This window comes from Platalea leucorodia (assembly GCF_965183815.1).
Source record: "Platalea leucorodia genome assembly, chromosome: 1".
Lineage (NCBI taxonomy): Eukaryota > Metazoa > Chordata > Aves > Pelecaniformes > Threskiornithidae > Platalea > Platalea leucorodia.
This window is the reverse complement of record NC_138823.1, coordinates 38,783,147-38,808,189: the sequence shown is the minus strand read 5'-3', so window position 1 is coordinate 38,808,189 and position 25,043 is coordinate 38,783,147. Positions and strand designations below refer to the sequence as shown.

Genomic DNA, 25,043 nt, shown 5'->3' with positions numbered 1-25,043 from the left:
GCTGCCATCTTAATCAATTCCCTACTCTGGTTCAACATGAAGTCACACAAAAGACAATGCCAGCTCAGAAGAGGGAAAAAAGAAAAGCATACTGCTAAGTGTGAACCCACAGCCTCAGCAACATGGAGATTCCTCCCTCGCCTCTTTGTGTTCAAAAAGCATTTTTTGTTGGGTTTTGGGATTTATTTGTTTTTAATAAAAAGTGTGTGCATATACACATATATGTATATATGTGCACAGAATCCATTTATATGCACACACACAAATACATGTATTTCTGTATGTACACGTGATGTAAAAGTGAGAACGCTCCCTTACCTTGGGCTCTTTTAAGTAACAGTGCATGGCCTGAGTCACATCAGCAGCATGAACTGCATTATGATAAGGGTTTTGACTGTGATAATCTTCTTGAACCATAACTGCAGGAAAATAACAAATATCCAAATTTAAATAAAATAGCAATTTTTTCAAGTACTATTTTATATGTCCTTGTTAGGCACAGAAATATGCAATATCACAAGTTACATACACATAAAAGTGTCAAAGTCAATAAATCGTCAGTTGAACCAAGACCCAGGTATAAAAGATTTTTATGTGAAGAAACAATATTTTCTAAAGGAAATCAGCTACATGTAAAGTCATCTCAGAGGAAAAATTAAACAACTTGAAATCAATATATAATCTGAGATAATTTGACTTGGAGAACTTCCTAGGAAAGGCTCCCTTTGATAATCTAGCCTGTGTGACTGTTGAGGCAACCTGCAATACAAAATGAAGATGAACCCAAAGCATCGGGTTGACTTCATATCATGCCTTGAAAACAGACAGGATCAGAGGAATTAGGCACTGCTTTCCTGTCATATGAAGTGCTTTTCTTTCCCCTTCAGGAGAGTGGTCTTGGGAAGCCACCTCTACATAGTTTAGGCGTCTTCTCATACTTGTACTCGGGCAAATTTAAGCCTATACGCAATTTAGAAAAGAATCTCATTTAGATGATGGTCTGACTAACCACTCCTAGATTTAATATTCCCTATTTAACTTCTTCCTTGCTTTCCTCCTCTTTCCTCCATCTTCCTGGCTGTCTTTAACTTCATAGGTAGAATACTTTAAAGGACATCCACATTAGCTTGAGTACGTAGAGTAAAACAACTATAATGTTAAAGAGGACGGAGGGGGAGAAGATCTGAAGCACACCAATCAAACTGTATTCTAAAGTTTTGCCTGATATGACACATTAGCTCTTTCAAGCAAGCCTTCAAAGAACATTTTCCTGGCTGACTACGGTCTGTCAGTCCCATTCAGACGAACATGCCCACAACCTCTTTTCCTACTCAGTTTACAAGCCAGTACCCTCCATGTAATTGTGACTGTAATGTTAGAGCATTACTGCCATGGTATTTGTGAAGAGCTGTGGCTCATGAAAAGTGAAAATACTGTAACCATCATGGCATCTCAATAGTACTCAATGCATAGCTGACACCTCACATGGAAAATAACGAAAATAAGCATCTTCGGACTCTATTACCCTGCAATAGAACTCCCTTTCACCTATTTCTCACATCCAGTGCGTGAATGAGGATGTCCTTGGCTTACTCCTCAATTTTTTTGTGGCTTTATAGGCTGGTCCAACTACCTGAAGTCTACAATTTTCTTAACTTATTTATTTTAATGGAGCAGACCTAGGACAATATTTTGATCACGGTTTGCCAGAACTAGAATGGCACAACAATCCTATGTTTCCAGGAATACAGTACTTTGGATTTACTCTCCTCCTGTTCGGGTCTGGAAGAAGAACTTGAAAACACACAGTAGGAGATGACAGATCTCTAGTAATCTTCGGAAATCACAAAAAGACTGTATATATGTACAAACAAACATACACATACATACACACATACACATGTGATAAATATATATATATATACACAAAAATAAAACGTTGAGATCCTACGGAGGACTAAAATCAGATTTCTCTCCTTAAAAAGATTCCAGTAAGTTCTCAAGTACAGTGAATTTTGTGTGGCACTATGGACCACTTAAGCTGTCTAGTCTTCTGGAATTTGATCTTCAGATTACTTTGGACTAGGGTATGAGAGGTAGCAAAAGACAAGACTAAATAGGGTTCATGCTAAGAAGCTGTATTTGGAGGAAATGTTCCTTGATTGGACAGATGGGCTAGGACAGAACTAAGAAATGTTTTATTACTGCTATTAAGTAGAAGGCATCAATGAAAAAGGGAAAGTGGTGAATTTCAAAGCTAGAATAAAATTTGCCTTCTTCCAAGTCTAATCTTATTTTAGTGACTTATGGCTTTGAGTAGTCATATGTAGTTAGGACTATTGTTGTCTTTTGATAACCATTTAACTAATCAAGTCATTCCTAACTGGTTTTTCATTTCAACTACTGTCTTTTGCTAAATCTCAGCTAACCAGGAAATAAGCAAGATGAGAAAGACAAAACACTCTCAGTTACAACTTGAGTAGCCTAAGACCAGATTTCTATAATCATTTTCTTCACATTCCAATATATCAGTCCTCAAGGTCAACTGATCTACTTTTTTGAAACTGGAAGGAATTGAGTCCACTTTGAAACAACATGAAATGCAAGACAGAACTGATTTTTTTTTTAAAGCTGAAAGAGAACTAAATGATGAAAACAAAAACATTCCCTTATTTGAAAGGGGAGAAAAGCCTTCCAAATGTGATTTCTCCTCTGTTAAATGGCAAGCTTTGTGACCACAAAATTGTTTTCTATGAAACTGTGAAAGCCTGCTAAAAGGGACCAGAAACTTGTTTCTCCTGCTTAGTTTTAAAAAAGGCAGCCCACTCCACAAAATGAAACAAAAGGTACTGTCACAGAAGAACCAAAGGAAGTCAGTCACACACCAACGTCTGTGTCTATGGTATGGGGATGTGGAAAGCCAGCTCTTCCAGCTGTCAAGTGAAAGTAGCACTTGGTTTGAGTATTCTACATAGTATTTACAATTATTTCTGTTGGAGCATTCCATTGCCACAGGCCCAAACATTTGAGTAAAATTGTCTTGTGCTCTGTCTGTGGAGAAAGTATGCCCACACAGTACAGTGCTTATTTGTAGGAGAGTCTGAGCAAGCAAGAGAGCATCAAATTGGCACCATTAAATATGGCCAAGCTGGCATGTTCAATACAGTTAGGAAACTATATCACAAACTTCGGAAATTAAGATTAAAAGAGAACTGAAAATCAAAACAAAGAAAGGAACTGTCGAGCCTTTCCCAATAAAAATGTCACACAATGTCACATATATTCCTGATTATTTAGATTTCATAAATACAATACAGCATCTGCTACAAAACTACTAAACTTGGTAATACTTGCTTGGATTTAACATGGAGATTTCTATACTCATAGAAACTTTGAGAGATTGTCTCAATCAATATAATCTAAATCACTGCACAATCTGGACTGCATCAGTACTCTTCAACCCTTATTGCTAAACTATAACCAGCACTTCAGTTAAGGTATAAAAATGCGGATAAACAGCAATATTCATCATAATAAAAAGCTGTATTTACCCAAAAATCTACGAAGTTTCATCGTATCTAACTGGAAGTGTTCAATTAGTCCATGAAGATTAAACAGATGAAAGGTTAAGCTGACTAGACTGTTTCCTAAAAATAAGATGAAAATACTAAATTCATTGGAAGCCATGAAATCAGTGACTCTTTCATAAGAAATGTATTATTTCAAACAAATTGGTCACAAAAATTATACAAGCAAATTTCTCTACACCAATTTATGATAAAATACTTAAATCCTACTGCATGAGAAGATTCCATTAGCTATCTCCTCTAGTAATCACCAGTGTTTTTGCATAATTATAATACATTCACCAATTGTCCACTGTCAACTGATAAGAGGAAAATGTTACTGAACATCAAAAAAAGCAACAGGTTTGAACGTGCAAACCTGTAACAACGGTATTCAACTTTGTGGTATGTTGCATCATGATTCTTATAAACAGACATACAGTTTAAAACCAAATACAAAAATAACCAGGCGAAGGAAAAAGCTAACCAACACTATCAATTAGTGTACATAGTACATATGGTATCTCTCATTTTCATCATGTATTTTGCTAAACTATTCCTTATTTCACCAAGAACCCAAAGAAAAAGTTTGAAGTTTCTCTTGGAAATTTATACTATTACAAGCTTACAATATACTTTACCTACTCGTAGCTAGAATAATACAATCACTTGCAGTGGTAAAACAAGTAAAACTGTAAGAGACGGAGAAATAGCTTGCAAATGTTTACTTGAAGTAGCTTGCCTATTTACTCTGCAAACAGTATGTAGCAGCAGATAACTCACTTTTGGTACATTGACTCTGACAATGTTCATTTAATGGGAATTAACCTAGCAGGCAGAAACTGAGATACAAAAGGCCAAAAATTTTTGCTAAATCGAGCTTACTACTTGGCTTGAAGTACTTGCATGTGCACACCACTTTCTCACAATAAGATACACAATTCTTCGAACAACATTTACTGAGTAGCTTGTTTGTTACAGGTTCGTCCAGGGCCGTTCATCAAGCAGAGTTTTATATACAGCGTTCTCCCCTTGCAAACTTTCAAGAACAAGACTGCCTGTTCAAAATGTCCTCCTAAAATGACTAAACCAGGATGCAAAGAGGATGGTATAGAAAGGTTTCCACAATAGAAACTGTACTGGTAGTATCAAAAATGTATTTGGAAAAAAACATATTTAAAAGGTAGAGAAGGTCTCATATAAAAAGGATGATTTCAGATTATTCTGATCTGATAAACTAATCCGATGTAAGCTATGCTTGCGAACAGGTTAACTTGCACACATAGCTTTTTTCCATTGTTAACTAGTCTCAAGTTTATCTATCCATAGAAACATTCTATTCGTAAAAATCCTGTTTTCATTTTTTATACCTGGTCCTGTATTAAATCAAACTGTGAGGATATACTGTTACACTAGACTAAGCCAAGCATTGCTTCAACAAAACAGGAGAGAAAATTATCTTTTGGTGCCGTGTTTTCCTTTCTGAACTTCATTTCTGTTTCTTTCCGCCAACTTTAGATGCTCTAACTGCATCTCTGCTACCAACTCCATTCGACTGACGTAAAACTTGCAAGAGCTGCCCTCCATTCACTTCCCACAGTAGCACAAACGTTGCCATGATGCTGGACTCGCTCATCTTCTCCTTCCATTCTATTCAAAACTCAGCTTCCCTTGCTGTGATTATAATACAAAACTACACCGTACCCACTGCAGCAGCCCTCCCTCCTCCTTTCCAGCACATCTACAGATCTCTCTTTTAACTGTCTGTCCATAACTTAAACAATACTGTATTTGATATTTTTTTTTTTAACCAACTACTTCTGTAGTTCCTACTGCTATCCGTAATGGGTGTGCTAACCTAACTATAATATTCTCTTCCTTTTTGTATTTTGTGCAAGCTATGCATACAGCAGCTTCTGTCTGCTCAACTCCTAATTCTCTAGGTATTCTATTATATGTCGTAATTATAATGCATTCATACCAACATGCCTTCTTATTGTACTGTAAAGTAACAGAGCTATTCTATCTAACATTAAATTTATCAGAAAAATACTTGTTCAATATCAATGACTTTTTGGACACAACCATATAAATTACCAGTATTCCATAATTAAAAAAAAAAGACTAAATTAGAAAAATTATTGTTAATCCATATCAAATTACTACTTCAAATTACTAAGAGAAAACAGCAACCTACAAAGTACAAGAAGGGCCTCTTCTGCAAATCAGTGATTATCATCAGTACTGACAGTAACAGTATTTTAACAGAGTGACTAGGCAAACTAGGATTTAGATTAAAGACTATTAAATCAAAAAGTACTACCTGATGAAATTTGTGCTTTTTAGTGAACAAGCAATCACATACCACAACATAAGAGCAATAGTTAAGTTATGCTAAGAGATAAAACAGAAATGAAATAGCAAAAGTAAACTCACCATTTGTCAGTCTATCAAAAAGAAAAATATCAAAATTCCAATTTCCAACCTTCTCCAGCATACACTGAAAGAAAACACAAAAGCTATCACTTTTTTCTCAGTATATGCCTACCCTCCCATAGCCCAGAGGAGTATTTAAGATTTCAGAGACAGATGCAAGTCTTAGGATTTCTATATACAAAAAATAGCATTAAAATAATAATTAAATTTGTCTGGTAACTGGAAAACTTTGAAATACATGTTGCAAATTGAAAAACTGAAATACAAGAAGTATCTTGGCAGTACTGGCTTGAGATTTTCCCTTCATCCTTTAGTCAATTTCTTAAAAGAAATAAAATCTAAAACAATTAGGTTAACAACAGAAACAGTATGACAGAATAACTCTGTGTTCAAACTTCTTCCACTTTTAATGTTTTGCAATGAGCTAGCAGTTAATCTCTGTGTAGTCCTTCACCTTGGTTTCTCTCTTTCCCTTGTTAACAGAAGAGAAATAATATCTAGATGCTTTACTAGACATGAGCCAAGCTTTTAACTTTTTTTTTTTTTTTTAAGAAACTGGCTTTTGACTTTCCACCTCACTGAACTAGCACTTCTTCACAGCTGCTCCACATGACCTGTTCTTCCAGCAACAGGGATGAACAAGAACAGCAAACAGCACTCGAGACCTCACCAGAGTTCAGCAGTCACAATCCTTGCTTCCCCTACCTCTATCAGAAATACCTGCCCAGCACGTTTTACAATGGACACTTGCCTTCTCCTATTCTCATTAGACTGGTAGAGCTGTTTCGTGATCCAATTACTATGTTCTAGCTTTTCTCCACCAGCCACTAAAACTCAGCTGCCAGAAGAAACAAACAGCATTAATGAGATCTTTCCGCTGTTTAATTAAATGTACATTTTTTTTAAATCCATCCTCCAGGTTATCAGGTTCTTCCTACACTGCAGCCTGATTACGTGCCACACGGATACGATGCATTATAAGCGTACTCCTTTTCTGTGTCAAGGTGACGAACAAGAAGCTTTACACACAGCCATGAAGACGACACAGCCTTTGGGATCTTGAATAACCTGTAAACTTTGCCTGCTCATTCCCCTTCAGCTCTATCCATCCTCTGTCCCCAGTTCACGAGCCCTTCATCCAACTAACTATTCTTTTAGTGCTGCCTGTCTTCTCATTATGCTTTACGGCAGCGCAGGTATATTAGAGCTATCACACTTTTCTTTTCTAGAAGAATTGCCTACCAAAGAAAAAGTCAGCTTGGCATAATAATCTTCTGATAAATCCATTTATGCATTTTATTGAGCTTTCAGTAGTAGCTAGTCACTCTTCCAGATGTTCAGTAATAAGCTTAGACTAAAAAGGAAAGGGGGGGGTAATAGTTGTCCAAATTCCTCCATTACGTTTCTTAAATAGTCACATTTTTCTTTCTTCACTTTTTCTTCAGTTATTACAGTGCATCCTCCATTCACTGGAGTTATTAAAAAAACTGCTAGCCATATAAGCTTTAAAAATCATCCCAGTAAACTTGTGGGAGGTGAAGGAGTTTGTTAGAAACCAGGTCATTTTGGCTGGACTTTATTAAGATACAGACATATATATACACACACCCAAACACACACACATATATAAAAAATACATGCTTAAAAATTTGTATTTGGCTGCACTATCTCTTAATGTAAGATATAATTATATACTAGCAAATATTTTTAAAAACAAACTTTAAAAAAAAAAATCAAGCAACCAACCTTTGCTTGTCCATTATAATCATCATCTAAAATGTTTGAAGAATTTGGAACAGTGATACCACGGAAAAAACGGGAAGATCTCAGGTATCGCTGGAAACTAAGCAACCTTCTCACATTTCTCGCAGACACAGACACCTCGATTTCAGAATTTGCTACAAAAAACAAGAAAATAAATACGCTCTCTAATAAAACTTTACCAAAAAAAGGCTGTTCAGGGAAGTTTGGTACAACAAAGGCACTGCATTTTTTTTTTTATTGGTGTATCAAATATTTCAGCCATAGAAATTTTTATTAATAGGAAGTACAGAGCAATGGCATAGAAAAGAAAGTTTTCTATGTAAGCATCCTGTAAAGAAAAACAAATATTTAAACCATAGCTGAAACTTATCTTTTTAAGGAACTGGTATTGAAAGGACAGAAATATTATGGAAATTGTGTAAAAACACACACAGTATTCCAAACAAGATCTTTTTGGAAAACCGCTCTCATGTATACACTTCCAATCCGTGTCCCTAGCAAATCACATAAGATATGTACACCGGCAAGAGAGTATCAGTAATTGTGTGTTGATACAGGAGTTACAAGTAGGTTTTGAGCACGCACAAGTAACTTTCACACAGATTTTAAAGCTCAGAAATTCTCTTAACTTTACTGGCAAAGTTTTAAACACACTCAAGTGATTTTGGTGCTTTTGCAGATAATTATGCTCAGAACCTCTCCTCTGCGAAACAAGGACCACATTTATTTTCACAGCATATGTAATTCCCTTTCCCAATACAGTGAAAACACTACAGACAATTGTTTTAGCCTGTTTGCAAAGATTAATCCAAATATTTTGCTTTACTCTTATTAGGTTAACTGGTTTAGCCATTCTAACAACTGATGCTAGCTTATGTTCAATTCCACTTGATATGCTTGAAGTGCTTTAGAAACCTGAAGATCAACCTACGCATAGCTACAGTTTCTTTGCAATGGGCCAGATAATTTCATTCTGAAATATTTAAGGCCAAACTTGCCCTTTACTTTCTTTTCAGCAGTACCCCCAACAACAGTTTTACATAACCAATAGTCAATAATCTTGATATTCCCTCATTCTGCCCGAAATGACTTATGTTAAAAAAAAAAAAAAAAAAAAAAAGAAAAAAGGTATTAAGGAAAGAAGTCAATGCAAACACGCTCTTTTCAAAAAAAATGCAGGTCCTCGAAACCAACACAAGCCCAACTTTGTAGAACAGACCTCTTGTCTTTCCAAGGACAAGGCATATTAGAAATTGGTGAAGCAAGCAGTTACAATTTTAGTTCTTAAAATCAGTCTAAAATATTGTACAGGTGAAGGTGTGGCCTTATTAACAACCTCAGTTAAAAACCTTAGTCATTTCTAGTGAAAGCAGTTTAATTCTACGTAAGATAAATCTTTATCCATATAAATTCTTCTCCCTGCAGAAATTCCGACATACTCTCTATTCTACATTAACTCATTAATATATTAATTTCCAATCTACACTAATAAAATGCCGCTGAACAGAACTGACAATTACATGAACATACAACATCTAATCAAATGCAGCAGCATTTCACATCAAGAGTCTGCGCTAACAGAGGTTAAATTGACAAAACTGGAATATTCTTTCAGACATGCCTGAAACGCTTCATCAAGATACTGAAGTTCCCATCAGTTTCAAAGGGCTAACACAGACAACTTCACATGAAATATCTTTTTTCAAGTCATCATAATTAAGGCCAAGGGCACTTCCCCTGGAGACACTGGTACATATATATATATATCTCCCAGTTACATAAGCAGGTGTACTCCATACAATAAAGCTTGCTTATAAAGCAACATTCACATGTACAGTAGGCAAATAAATAGATTCTGTCACACTGCATTACCAATATTTCTAACCACATTTGTTAGCATGAGATTACAGTCTGAACACTGCCGGCCTGCAGAACAGAGAAGCAGGGAGCAATACAGCTGCTCCCATTAACAGAGCGTAGGTTTCAGGTAAGAAGTTTTTCCCCCTCAATCTTGATCCAGTCCCTTAAAATCCAAATTTCAGAACAGAAGTCATTAGGTTTGAAATAAAATAATATAAAATGGGTATATTTAGGTCATAAAATGATCTAAAATGTCCACAAAGTCACATACAAAATCCAGGAACTTTGCTAAATCTCAGTAAAATGAAATATTTTAAGTAGGAGAAATCATCACTCTTCTGGAAATACAGATAGCTTTCTTGATCACAAGTAGTCTTTTACAGATCTATACTTAACAAAACCCTACTTTTGTTGTCATGCTACAAATAAGTCTCGCTGTCACAGATGCCACCCATTAATCTTTAGCAGAACAGCATGATGTAGGTAATACACGTAAAACAACAGCTTTTGTCAGCGAAGCACACAGAAATGTGATAATTTGGCAGTATAGGCCTGCGCTAAACCTATATTTGTGTTCATAAGACATTTGGGGGGGGTGCATATGTTTCTGCTTCAGTATTTTTTCTGATGATGATGTGGGTACAGAGGCAAATGAATTACTCAGTTTTCTGTGAAGCTGAACAGTCATTACTCTTTACTTTGCAATATGCTATTGAGACATTCATCTTAAAAAGATTTTAAACTCTCTAAATTATCATCAGTTTGTATAGTTTGTCAACCACTACTCTTATACAGTAATGCTACTTTTTCTCTCCCTTACTTAAAAAAAAAAGGGAAGAAAAAAAAGAACAAGAGCAGCACTGCTCCAGCTGATGCAATTCAAACAAGCAACAACAAAGGCAACTTCATTCCAGCTTTCCTGGCAGCAACACTGCTATTACAGAATCACAGAACAGCTGAGGTAGGAAAGGACCTCTGGAGGTCATCTGGTCAAACCCCTCTGCTCAAGCAGGGCCACCTAGACCACATTGCCCAGGACCATGTCAAGGTGGCTTTTGAAGATGTCCAAGGATGGTGACACCACAACCTCTCTGGGCAACTTGTACCAGTGCTCAGTCATCCTCACAGTGAAAAAGTGTTTCCCCGATATTCAGAGGGAACCTCCTGTATTTTAGTTTGTGCCCATTGCCTCTGGTCCTGGCACTGGGCACCACTAGTAAAGTCTGGTTCCATCCTCTTTGCACCCTCCCTTCAGGTATTTATATACATTAGTAAGATCCCCCCTTGAGCCTTCTCACCTCCAGGCTGAACAGTCCCAGCTCTCTCAGCCTTTCCTCATCAGCCCCTTAATCATCTTCCTGACCCTTTGCTGGACTCTCTCCAGCATGTCCATCTCCTGTGTACTGGGGAGCCCAGACCTGGACCCAGCACTCCAGGTGTGGCCTCGTCAGTGCTGAATCAAGAGGCAGGATCACCTCCCTCCACCTGCTGGCAATGTTCCTCCTAATGCAGCCCAGGATACCATTCACCTTCTTTGATGCAAAGGCACATGGCTGGTTCATGTTCAACCTGGTGTCCACCAGGACGCCCAGGTCCTTTTCTGCCAAGCTGCTTTCCAGCCGGTCAGTCCCCAGCCTGTGCTGGTGCCTGGGGGTGTTCCTCCCCAGGGGCAGGGCTTTGCACTTGCCTTTGAACTACTATTTATTCCACATGTATAGCCCAAGTTAGGCAATAACAGCTTGACCAAACATCCTATCATTTAAATCTGCAATAGTTAGAATAACTTCCAAATGAGAAAAGAGACATTGAGCCCTGCCAGCCCTCTGCAGTTCCAGAACACCTAATTCAGGGGGACTACACCAACCCCAAAACTAAATTGCTCTCTCTTTAACAGCTAAACATTTGCTATGGGACAATTCAGAATAGGTGAGTCAGATGTGGAGGTTTGACAGGTAATTAATTTAAAAAGGAGGCTGAAAAAGAAAATAGCTAGCTTTCAAGGAAAGCAGGGGGAGGGGTGTTAAAAAAAAAAAAAAAGATCGGTTCTTCAGCTGCAGGAACACTGATAGCATCCACACTTGCAGTTTCCTTTTCCTCACAGATAAATTATTATGAAGGATACAAAAATCAACCACTTTGTGGTTCTGGCAGACCAGCAAAGACAAGTTCATGGGAAGGACTGGTAAATTGAATGATGAAGTTGTGCAATGGAAACTTGGTATTTCCCTCCTGGCACAAGTGAAAACTCATTCCCTTTATATGCATGATTAATATGAGAATGTCAGCCTACCCTCTTCTATCATGAGTCACGAAACAAGATGCTAATTTCAGAGACCCTACCAAAGAAAGGTTCAATAATGTATTTATAATGGGAAGAAGGTGAAGAGTGAAAAGTGCATTACATTTGCTCAAGAAAAAGCATGCTGCAAAAACATCGCTCCTCCCAGCCCAAACGTCCTTCATTTCATTTGGAGCTTGCAGTGTGCTAAATGTCTTCCTAATGCCCAATAGTGGCCATTCCCTCTTAAGAGATAAGGACAGTTTAAGGACAAATGAGAATGAGAAAATAAATAAATGTATATGACATTTACAGTCTCGAAAACTGAAACAGAATGAAAGCAAAGTCAGGATGTCGGGCATGTTAAGAAGGAAGCTAGAGCATTCAGAAGTGCCTTCAATGCAAGGAACCAGAAGACCGAAACTATAGGCCTTTGTGCCTAGTCAACAGCAGCTCTCCCGTCACATTCTTCTTCCCTTCTTAACTCCTCATGCCCTACTTAAAGTTAGAATATCAGCCAAAGCAGTTATTACTTCCAAGTTACATTTTTGTTAAAATGATTACATTTTTGTTTCTAAGCATCTTAAATGAGATGCTGGTATAATAAAACATGCCTTTCTCTAAAATAAAGAAAAAAGGAATAATTCTCTTTACTAACATCAGTTATTTTGCTAATGATAAATGTATACAGCAAGAAAATAAAATAATGCAAGTCATCTTCATGCAACAGATTTCATCTGTATTCCAAGACACTTATTTTAATCTCTCTTCCCACTCCCCATCTTTTAAGTGTGTTGTACTTCATGAAAACCTAAAAAAAAAATCACGTTTCACAGGGATATTAAATATTTATTTTTATCATGCTGAAATAAAAATACAAAATAAGTAGAGAAAAGACAAGTGACAATCGCTTACAAAATCACAATATACTGATACATTTATTCTCAGAATTTTTGCATCTTTCCTATAATAAGGACAGACAACAAAAGGAAAAATGACAACTTAATTATGGTTTGGTTTAATTTTTTATTAATAGAAACCTTAAATCCTAGCAAAATGCTTTAACTTTCTTTTATTGCAAAGATAAAAGACTCACAGCCTCTGGTCGAAACAAGGCTATCCAGCATAAGAACTACACCTCCATTTCTTCCCTGCTACAGCTCAAAAGGTAAATAGGAAATTATCCATTATAAAAATAATTGAATTTTGCTATTACCAATAGAAAGAGTTTAACTGAGGATCTCTTGTATCACTGCCACTAACAGAAAAAGGAATTTAAGAAAATATTTGAGAGGATGGATCTTTACGTTTGAATGTGAAACCTGAAGTTTGAAGTGCGTAGGTCCACCAGAGGAGTTTTTTTCCTAAAAAATTCAAGGAAATCTCTTCTTTTCATAGAAGTAATCTCTCACAATTTTTCCATATTAAACCCAACTACACATTTATCATTTTTACATAGCAGATACTATCACCAAACCTGGCATGATATCTGAAAGCTTCCACTACCTGTAAATATAGATGTTTGAAAAATATTCAATTTCGCTTGCCAATTATAACTGTATTTCTAAGGCCTTCCAGAATACAAATAATTTTCTATTTATGAATAATTTGCAAGTATTATTTAGCATTTCGCACCACTAGAGGGACCCATAAGCATTCTAATTTCACATCTATTCCCATCAAACCATTAAGAAATGCATTCTATTAGATCCATACACATTTAAAAGAATATTTTAAGTGCTGTTATTTAGCTCTTCTTTAAGTTTCCCACTCATTACTTGCATTTTAAAGTACTTTTAAGACATTCAGTACTAAAGTCATATATAAAACTATGATTTCGTTTGAAAGATATAATTTCAGCAAGGATTTTAAAGTTACATATAAAGAGTACTGGTGTCTAAATTACCTTATTATACTTCCTGTCTTCCTTAGAACCACTCTGAAGCCCTGCTTAGCATCACTGTAAGGCACTATACCCCCTCTTCTGCTTAAAAGAAAAAATTAAGCCACTGTTTTGTTTTTAATGTATCGTATATATGTATTTACACACACATTCATACGGTTTTTTTTTTCCAAATAATAATGATCACCAGAAAATATGCTGTGGGTTAAGAATTAGTTAAACAAACATGGCTTTGCAAGCATCTTCTGACTGAGTGGAATCAGGAAAATTTGTTAAGTTTCAAGAAACTCTAGTAGTACCACAACTCTAATAAAAACTCTAGTAGTTTTCAACAGATCCTCCCTGATGGAGGCCAACTGCTAGGCATCACCACCACAAAAGACGACTCCTTTCCTGAAGGATCTTACAGAATGAAATACTGCCTTAGCAAAGTATAGAGCCACAGAACAGTAGAGTAATTTAGGTTGGAAGGGACAGAAGGGACTTCTGAGGTCCAATTCTCTGCTCAAAGCAGAGCTAATTTGAGAGAAATTACTCAAAGTGCAGGGATTAGACTACTTCAGTATGAATTAAATGCCAATTCTCCAATGGCACTGTAAGCCAGCAAAAGTATAAAGAAAGCAAAAGCACACACAGCAGCAAAAGTATAAAGAAAGCACTCTGAAAAGGTATCTAAAGGATTCTACTCACATAGCTCTCTTGAGTTTCGGCTCCTCTTAATATTTCTGTAAACACCTCAGGAAGGATACAAAATCAAGTAAATTGAACAATGCTATTCCTGTGCTGGACTGCATAACATTTTGCAATTATCTTAGGACTAGGAAGCAGTATACACAATGCATATTCTTTCCCTACCAATTTACTGAATCATAACCCCAGCAATCCTGCAGTTGTGTACTTTTTTTTTTTTTTTTACCTGAATCCACCCACTAGGTAAGGCAAATTGTAGCTCACAACAGCATAGTGTGAACTAAGAAACCTCACTGAATCAAAATATTTAGAGGAATATCATCAGAATACACATGTATCCCTTACAAAAATGGGTTATTCTGGGTTAATCAAGATACTCATGCTCTTGAAGAACCAGTACACGACATGTAATGGTTAAACTCTTTTCCCAAAAGAAGGATAATATATTGCAGATCATCACCAAATCCTTTTCTTGATGTCTTCCAAGAAAACATCATTCTTTGGTGTTCTAGAAATCTTCGCTTCTATGGCAATGGAATGACAGAACCATCAAGTAATCCTTTTTGGCTATTTTTCACCGCCAGAAGTGAAAGAAGAATTCAAAAGTAACACATGGTGGTTGACAGAAAAAGAATATCCCTTAAAAGTCTGTATGACTGTCAATACAAAAGTCAAACTGGGAGCAGAGATGAAAACAAAAGAATTCTCACATACTTCGTGAAAAATTGTCTAGTATTAAAAAAAAGCCCATCAAAATAAGCTACTTGGAGAAGGAACACATTGGAGAGGTTCAAAAGAAAATAAAAAAAACCTAGAATGTGGCTGTGTCTTCTTCCAAGATCAAACTTACCTCAGCAATAAAACACTGAGTGAGCTGTACCAGTGCAAGACTCCAGAGCACACATGCTGTTTTACAGAAACTTGAAAAGAAAAAATTGTAGGTAAAATAACAGTCTAGGATAGCAAAAGAAGAGAAAAAAAAAAAAAATCTGTCCCATATTCTCAATTGGAAGCTTTTACCCTGAAATCTTCCTTAACCAAGCTCACTTCAAGCTCACTTTTCACTTCATCTTTTCTGTTTTCTTTTGGCCAAAGCTGTATTTAGGACATTTTCTGTGACTTCCCCTTATGTGACTGCATTCTCCACGCTAAACAGAAGTCAAAATTTCTCTCACATTCAGGAAAACAATTTATTTGAATAATCTGGATTGTGAATAATTAGATGACAATTTCAGAATACATCCTTCACAGAAAGGCAGCTTTTAGAGAAATCTCTTGAGTACAAGCTTCTCACTCCTCCGTGCTAGTATTTTCACAGGGAAACAGATACTTCATTCAACCTATGACCACACAGAAATCTTCTTGCGTGACTTTATTCATTGTGAAACTCACCCTTCTTCACAGTAGACTGTTGAACAAGACAAGACAATTACTCTTAACCAGATTCAGCTAGATAATTCCTGTTTTATTGAAACAAAAGAGGGCATTCACCTTCATCTAGACTACGCTCATTTGATCTAAACCTCTAGATGGTATTGCCAAAAGCATGATCAGGTGCTGTTACACAAAGACTTCCCAAATTGTTTAAGGCAATCAGTTTGGATTTGAACTCTTCTTTGACTTCTGGCCTCTCAGCCATGAGAAGCCTAAATTCCCTGTCCAACGTAAACCTTTTCCAATGATTTGTGAGAGAAAAACTGAAAAGTTCAAAACAACATTGCAAACAGTAGATACCAACATCTTTGCCAGATCTCAAAGTAGCATATAAAATGTTCCGTGAACTGCAATTTCCAAGTAAACAGTCCGAAAGTTGTATACCAAAGATAAACTCTGTAATTTCTTCATGTGTTTGCACTCTTAAGAGTATTAGATTTATCCATCACCTATAAAAGTCACCTAAACTCTTCCATTCTTTCCTTTCCCCCCTAAAAAGGCTCCATATACAACTGAGAAGAACCATCTAAGTCTCAATGAAGTCTTAAGTTCCCATCACATCGTTTTCTCTATGTGAAGCACTGTACTGTATGCAAGCATGCAGTTTGATTCAAAATTGAGTCATTCCTAAATGTTTACAGAAACATGCTGATTAACTCAAAAAACCCTTTCTTCTTTCTAAGATACTTTAACTCACAGATGTGACATATTTGGTTATCCGTAAAACACAAAATAGAGCCACACATGCTGGCAACATCACCATCTCCCCACAGAACCATGCTCAGACTAGAGTGGCACAAGAGAATTCTAAAAACCGTTTAACAAGATCTCCTCTATTCTGGTGCAGATACAACAGGAAAAGGAAGAAGAAAAAAAAAATGTTTCCTCTCCACAAAACCAAAGTATTCTGTTTTTATCTGGTTCTTCCACACTATATCCAACAACCCTTTCCTAAAAGTTAATGCTTTCAAACTTGCTTTAAGTTGTATCTGCATAAGACACTTCCCAATATTTTTGCTGTTATCATCTTAATTATTCACTTTAGCTTCACTTTATTCATTTTGGCTTCACTTCTTCACTATAACATACTGTACACATCACTGAGCACATTTGCTGATTGTTTTGGTTTTTTTTTTTCAGGTGAAACAGTGAGCGATTGAGGCACTTTATATATTCTTTCGTTTGTGCATGGTAGAAAATCCTCACTTCTTAAGTGTATGTGTGTATATACATATACACACACAGACACATGCATATAAAAAACAACAGACATTACTGACAACCTCTCAATAGGAAGAAAACAAAACCTAACATTTTATTGCTGGTTTGCTATTTCTGAAAAGGGGAATATTTTTACACTGTCATTTACCAATTCTTCTACCAAAGATTTTATTTTGCATTAGCTTTTATCAACATATTTGTCAAGACTTCAGACTGAATTACTATTTATGATGTCTTGAGTAATACAAAAAAAAAATTAAAAAGTAATCACGTTAACTGTAGTCTGTAAACCAGCAGAGAGCAAGAGTGGTTATAACCACTGCAGTCACATTTTCAGTAACTTCCATGAAAATCAAACAGTACATGCTGGGTTGTCAGACAGTAAACTACCAAACTCCCTCCTTGTTACTTGAGGAGTGGAAAGTAGATCCAGTGCTCTATATTCAACTCAACAAAATATTACAGTGTATGTAATTTACTGTGCAACTGTGAAATATGTACATCCACTGAACAAAACCAGATCATTATATTTAAGGTAAAAATTTACTTCTGAGGAAGAAGGTTATGTAGCTGCTCTCTTCTCTCCAGAAATGGTGGCTTTGAGCCAATGGTCCCACACAGACATAATCAACAGACCACAGTAACAGAGAAACTACTCATTGATGTCCCAATGTTAACCAGTTACCAACCAACACAAAGAATACAATCCTGACTTTCCCCATTCATTGGGAAGCAGTCTTGCTGAAACAAAAATTTGTTTATTGAGCTATTTCTCCTGGCTAGTTCCTGTGATTAGCTATAAAAATGTGACTTCTGGAATAACGGATAATACAGAAGGAAAACTGCCACCCAAACTTAGTTTGATCATCAGTCAAATCCTGCATTTAATAATCCTCAGATATGACTCCCATACGCCACCATCTCTAGCAACAACAATAAAGACATTTTTCCAACAATCATTTTAAAATCAAATTTCCTAGAGAGAAGTTACCATTGAGAATATTTCTAGCCAATTTAGAAACTTGAATATTCATCTGCCAATTACAGGACTCTGGGATGAAGATGCAGACACTGAGCTTATAATCCTTAAGAAGAAACAGAAGTGGTCTTAAAAACTAAATGCTAACAAGCTTTACTTTGGTAATGCTAGTTGAAGTTGCAAGTAAAAAAACTGTTATGAAAGAGAAGTGATTATTTAAAAAAAAGGACACAACAAAAAAAACCAGTAGCTTCCTGAAAATAGAGTAATGCATTTAAAATTCAGTACTCTTCAAACCTACCAATAAAATATTGGGTTAAGAGCCTATTAATAAAATACTGGAAAAAGAGAACTGGTCAGCCAGTTATTAGCCGGACTTCCTGAAAGACGTTCCACTTCTTTACAAAGCATCATTGACAGAAAAAGAAAATAATGCTAAACAACAAAAGTTAGCTAAGCAAAATACAAAATGGCAATAACGCATCAACACTGTGAATGACAGCCAGTACATAAGTCATCTGCAAAACACGTAAGCAACGATCATTGCAAATTATTTAGAACCACAGAGTAAAGTTAGTGGAGAGTAGAAGGAAGTTACAGTGAAAGTTTACAGACACCATGAAGGAAGCATATCCATGCATTACTGATGTTCAGTATGCAGGTGTGGGGGGGGGGGGGGGGGGGGTGTGTGGAGCCAACATTCAGATGGTTTGGTCTGCTTCAGCTGCCAAAGAGACCCTTTTCAGGCCAGTTTTTGCCCCCAGCAAAGAGCAGCTGGCTGGCTCCTCTCACGTGCTGCCTATTGCTCATATGGGTGAACATTTTTCAGCCATGTAGCTCTATGTGGCGAAATCCTGCTGGAATTACCGGGGGTGGGTGGGGAGAATATTCTAAAAGTGAGGTCAAATTCGATTGCCACAACTTCTCTCTACCCACAGTCTGATAGTACAATACTAAAACTCTTAACAGAATTAAGGAAACACTGATCAGGATTCAATTAGCCTTGCAGAGAAAAAGAAGATATTTTACTGATTTAAAAAAAAAAGCAACACATTTCTGTGAATGAATAGATAATATAGTGATATGGTGAAAGATGGGGCTGAACTCTTTACTGACTTAGACAGAAACTCCACAATGTAGCAGGAGTCTGAAGTCAAAGAGCAATGCTGTGTAACAGGCCACAATCCTAAAGTGCAAAAAAATCTGACTATAATATGGCAACTCTGAAAACTGCCACAGCAGCTGACTCAAGAGGGACGTTACAGCCAAAGAATTTTTTTGGGCCTCCTAGCAACATTCTTTGCTGTCATCAGACACCACAGTTGATGCTGCTAAAAGTTGGTACCTGTGCCTGAACATGTAGGGACAAGAAGAAAGGGTGTGAAAATCCTTTTCCTGATTAGTCATGATTTATCTGCCTGATGCACAATCATCAGAATGGAAAGAAACAGCATGATGAGTACCACAGAAAATACAGTTAATTTGACAAAAGCAATATCATCATACGTGACTGCCTTTTAACAGGTAGTTCTTTTAATACTTCTGTTAGTATTTTCCCATATCAGCATGAAATGCCACACACATATATAGACAAAAAGACATAGTTATGCAATTCGTAAATCGCATGCTATTTCTACAGAGAATTTTTATTATACTCAACCGAATTATCAGGAATTGAGACAGAATTCTTATCCTCGTTATTGAAAAAAAATCAACATAGCATACTCTTCAAACTTTGTTTTCTCACCTATTTTATGAGGCTAACTTTTCAATGAAACTAAGAGTTTAAGAGTTTTAAATTTAAGTAGTGATCGACTTTTGAAAAGAGTAACTTCAGTTAAGATCAGAATATTAATTAGACCAGTTTCTGCCACTCATTTTTATTAATAAGGTAATTACAACAACCACACTTGTTACCATGAAATAAGTTTTTCTAAATCTCTCAAATTGCATTCAGAATACTTGGAAGTGTGCTGATACAATGTTGGTATAGATACTTTATGACACTTAATACATTAATATTATTGGCATAATTTAATTAAGACTTAAATCCCCTGCACTTTTGCTGCATATTGGTTTGGTGGTTATTGAAGCTTTTATATTACACTAACTACTGACATATTTAGTTATAACGATATAGATGTAAAGAAAAAAAGTAAAATTATCTGAAAATACTCTTCTTGTAACACTCTCATTTTTTGAGAAAAAAATGTTTCCTAAAATACATAATAAAAAAAATTGTCTGCGGTTTTCTTAGAACACTTTAATCTTAAATAAAGATTTGTCTATGTCCAAAAAAATTAAGTCCTAGCTACATTTTTGAGTAAATGTAATGTTAATTGATTTTGATAAGGTCAAGAATATTTACATCTACTGTAATTCTCTTCAAACATCATCCTGGACCAGGCCCTTCTGCTGCTTTACAAAAGCAGGAGAGTATTCTTCTTAGCTGATTGTGTCTGCCAAGTAAAAAATCGGCACACACATCAGTAGCTGTATATAAGATAGTGTTCATTTCCATAGGGATTCAGGTCTAAATTCAATGACTTTAAACTACATTTTTAAAAACAAAAATTTAGCAGTGAAGATTTTCCTCTTCTATTTTTGGTAAGGAAGTAGCATGAAAGAGTATAAAAAATGGTCTTGCTATATAAGCTGCTAACTTTATTTTTAGAGGCTCAGTAGTTAAAATTAATGGAAGCCTTTGTTTATTTGTCATTTATCTGCTTTTAAATACTTACAGTGAAAAATACGGAAATCAATGTATGGATGAGAACCTCTTCTCTCTGTTTCAAATCCTGCCCGACTTCTTACTCGCACATCTCCTAGAAACAGGGTCAAGAGTGAAATAAAAGTGTGGAAGAGTGGCAGAGATAAAATGCAAATGAACATAGCCTGGAGGGGTAAAGATTCATGTACTTAATGGAGGAGGGTTATTCAAACAATAGGCCTACTTCAATGCTTTTTGTTTTAAAGGTGAAATTCAAAACAAAGTTTGAAGACTTGTTAAACATGCAATTGCATGCTTTCTTGTCAAAATCTCTCCTGCCTAAGCATACGTTGCCAGAAGCATGTGATAAGCATTCAGATGAAATTAGGAACAGCTTGCTACACCAGTATGGTAAAAATGCACCTTAATATGACAGGAAACAAGAACATTAAAAGTTGATTTGTTCCTCAGTTACACACATAAAACGATAACATTTTGTATAATACAAATAAGATTCAGCTTCTAGAAATGGTAGCTTTTAGCAAATAAGCTAGTTACAATACGGTTTATATTATATAATAGAATATTTTCCCACTAGCATTTACTTACTTGTGCTCAGCTGTTTGAATATTACACAAGAGCCTATTAAAATACCAAAACTCAGTATTAAAATTTTATCAAACTATGTTGCACTGCAATTAGCTTTAACCTGAATCTTTTAGCATGCTAGTTGATTTCTACTTATGCATTTTACCAACTGAAAGCTGATCAGTATTCTTTCATTAGGTATTTGTATGTATTAATGTAAGTAGTTCACCTGGATTAAAAGCTTTCACTTAACATCCTTTAGCAATTACAAATTTGGGCAAACCTTTGACGATCAAATGCAATGGTGTTTCCCTCCTCAAATATAACAAAAAAAGTGAAATTTAAGATGTGAAAATGTTCTGGTTTCTAATCATGAAAATCCTTCAAGTGTAGTGTTCTCCTCTCCTCAAACACAGCGATTTTCATATGAATCGAAACTAAGTATTCAACACAAGGAACTAAGACTGATTTTAGAAGAACGAAAGAAAAATATAGCTATTTAATTTCCAGCAACTAATAACATCTTGAGAGTGTTTTTTCCCTTTTCTTCTCCAACCTGCTAATTTGTAATGCTGAAGCAGGCAACTTGTCAGAAAATAGCTACAGATACTGACTAAAACTTCAATAATATACCTTTAGAGATACATATCTATAAACACTGACATATCTAGTGACACACACTTCACATGAATGTTATGCTGGAAGGACCACAAAAAGATAAGCAGGCCCAGGACTCCGCAAAAAATGAGTCTGAAGTTTACATATCAGTAAAGACATACTAAATACATGTGGTTTTCAGTTGTTACTCTTTTTTTTTTGTTTTTTTTTTAAACTGAAAACCTTAACAGAGCTGCAAGGGAAAGTAACCCAATTACTACCAGTAAATATTATTTTTCAGACCACTGACAATATATTAGTTAAAGGTTTCAAGCATTCATCTGAGCAGAGTGCAAGAGGCTTGACTTGGTCCAAGCAATACAGAGGCAGCAAATTGTAGAACTCTTCTGTTAGGCACAAGCAACTGGTGAATTTTATTTACCAAAACAATAAAAAGGAAAAAGGGAGGAAATTTTGGAAAAGAAGAGGCGAATGCATTAGTAGCTGTGTATGAAAATATCAGTTTACACGGAAGAAAATGCAACTTTCATTACCTTTCACTCATATTTATCTGGGAAATCAGTCACAGATACAGCTGTGTGAATGACTTCACCAGCTGAATTAAAAGAAAAATAAGAGGTTTTTTTTAGTTGAGCTATTTTTTTTACAGAAAAGGTGATACAACTTTTGTGAATTATATTTAGTTTTCAATGCAGTCTTAACTTTCAAAATTTACCAACCACAATCTGAAATAGCAAGTAGTTTCAGTCAGTTTACAACTAGGTTTTGGTGAACAATTTACTTGTTCAAAGTGTCAAGATTAGGAAAAGTTCACAGAAAAATTAGAAGTTAGAAGACTAACATGGAATTCTGCAAACAACAAAACAAGGAGGTTCATCTCATAAATGATATCCAGGAAATTTCTCTCTGCTTTGTTCTTTTTTATTTACTAGTACCTAGTATAACAGGATAGATAGAATAACAGTATCCCTGTTACCCTTGAAATGCCCAGTGTTGTGGATTTTGAGTAGGAAAACAGAAAAACTGTCTACAAGTGAAATGCAGATGTGCAACTAACTACATTGCTTTTAACAGGAATTATCAAAACGACTATTTACAGGAATAGTTACCCAAAAGAAGAAATTATATACTAAAAATGCACATGGCAAACTATTAAAAATGCAAATGTATTACGATAAAATGAGGGTATTTACTTGCATGCATGTGAAATGAGAAATTCCCAGCAAGGAAAGCAAAATATTTTCATTAGATAGTTGTTTAAACAAAATTCTCTCTCCTTGATCTTAGTAGAAGCAGAGAGTATTTTGTTAAGAATCAAGATCTCAACAACGGATGGATTTTTTTAGAATACATTTGGATTTATTCTGGAAAAAAGGTATCACTTGTACTGGACTGGAATTTATCACAGTAAACAAAGTAGAAATTCCTGTTGGGTCACAACAAAGGCAGAAGAGCTGTCTCCATTATCATTCTACAGAACTACTGTATTTTTCAAGATTTCAAACAATAAATGTGCTTGGAAAAAAAATGGTACGAGTGGAATTTGAAGATACAATACATCCATCTGAAGTTTCTATGTATATAAAAGCACAAAAACGAGTAGCATCAAACTGGCTGCACATTAGCACGTTATGAAATGATGTGCTATTAGCACAGTGAAACTAATCTCTACTGCATATATATATTTAGTCGCAAAACATCCAGAAATACTGGACCATCATTATGCATTCATTGTTCAGTTAATCTGACCTGCAAAGATCAACAGATCCCAAATGCACCCACTTCATTGGATTGCTGGCAGTTTTAAGACAAAGGCCATACAGGCAGAAACTCAATAAATAGTGGAAGAAGGAATGTAAGAGGGAGGTTTGTAGCTACAACTGAAAAGGACTCAGGGCTGTAACAAAACTTACCTTGAGACAGATCATTTAGTTCCTACCCCTCTCTCAGATTCCTGCTCACACTGCAAGGACAGCTCTGATACTTACGAGGCAGCTGAAATGCCATAGCTGACATCCCTGTGTGTTAGGGTTACACAGCACATACTTCGTGCTACCCTAATACTCCAGTGTGGCACAGTAACAATGCAGCAGCTGCTTGGAGAGCTGAGGCCTTCTGGAGCAGGGGCAGAAATCTCAGAGATCACGGAGGACAGCTGGGAGCAGAAATTATGACAGCCACCTCAAGGTAAACCACCCAAGTCAAAGCCATGAAGTTGTGAAGAGCAGGATTTCCAGAAAGAATTACTAGCTTCACAGATTAAAGTTCCTATTAAATTTGTTGGAGAAACAGATGACAGGTCAGCCGAATATGCCAGAATTAAAGCAAAAGGAATACAACATAACAACTGCTATCGGAGAACAGCATGCACCTGCATTACACAGTAGCTTGCCTCCACTGTTTCCTATTTGAAGTGATCAAGACCTCTAAAGGAGGGTTAAAATGCTCCCACTTTAGCTGAGAGGTACATGCTCACCAATACAAGCAGTCAGTGCCCCACTCTTTCCACCCCATGCACAGCAGCAAAACTTTCAGGCAATATAAAACAAGAAAAAGAAACCAGAAAAGCAAGGAAGAGAAAAATCAAGAAAGTATCAAGATTACACAGAAACACTTACAATAAATTTTGAGAATCCCTCATAGCTGCTGAGAGAAGTAGCTGACTGAGATGATGCAGATGTATTAGCCCTTCCAAGGTCTTAAAAGAAAAATTCTACAATGCTGCATCTGTATCTATATTTTAAAATAGTAAATAAGCCACTCGGGAGTGGCTTAGTGTATATTTTGGGAATGGGGTATGACAGATGAGTCATTAGAGTGAACACTGTTTGTTTATATCGACACTGATGAAGACAGTTAAGACTTCGTTGTTTATTCTGTCTGCCCCTAAAATTTGATCTTTTAAATTGAACCTGGAAACACTGCCATACCACAGGAATTTCTCTTTACTTGGTGCAAGTGAATCTCCATCGGATTCCCATCGGAACGGCCTGAAA

At 36.1% G+C, this 25,043-nt stretch overlaps 1 protein-coding gene across 3 annotated transcripts in view; it reads right to left on the bottom strand.

Annotated features, from left to right (window-relative positions):
* PDE7A (phosphodiesterase 7A) overlaps positions 1-25,043 on the bottom strand; it is a 76,534-nt gene that overhangs the window by 7,876 nt on the left and 43,615 nt on the right. Inside the window, exons 3-7 of one of the 3 annotated variants that reach the window (XM_082329400.1) lie at positions 20,873-20,956; positions 7,749-7,900; positions 6,003-6,066; positions 3,552-3,647; positions 319-419 (exon numbers count right to left, since the gene is read on the bottom strand). In XM_082329400.1, the coding sequence (XP_082185526.1) occupies positions 319-419; positions 3,552-3,647; positions 6,003-6,066; positions 7,749-7,900; positions 20,873-20,956 (497 nt within the window). The remainder of the gene's footprint in view (positions 1-318; positions 420-3,551; positions 3,648-6,002; positions 6,067-7,748; positions 7,901-20,872; positions 20,957-25,043) is intronic. The other 2 variants (XM_082329402.1, XM_082329401.1) reach the window with 2 other exon arrangements.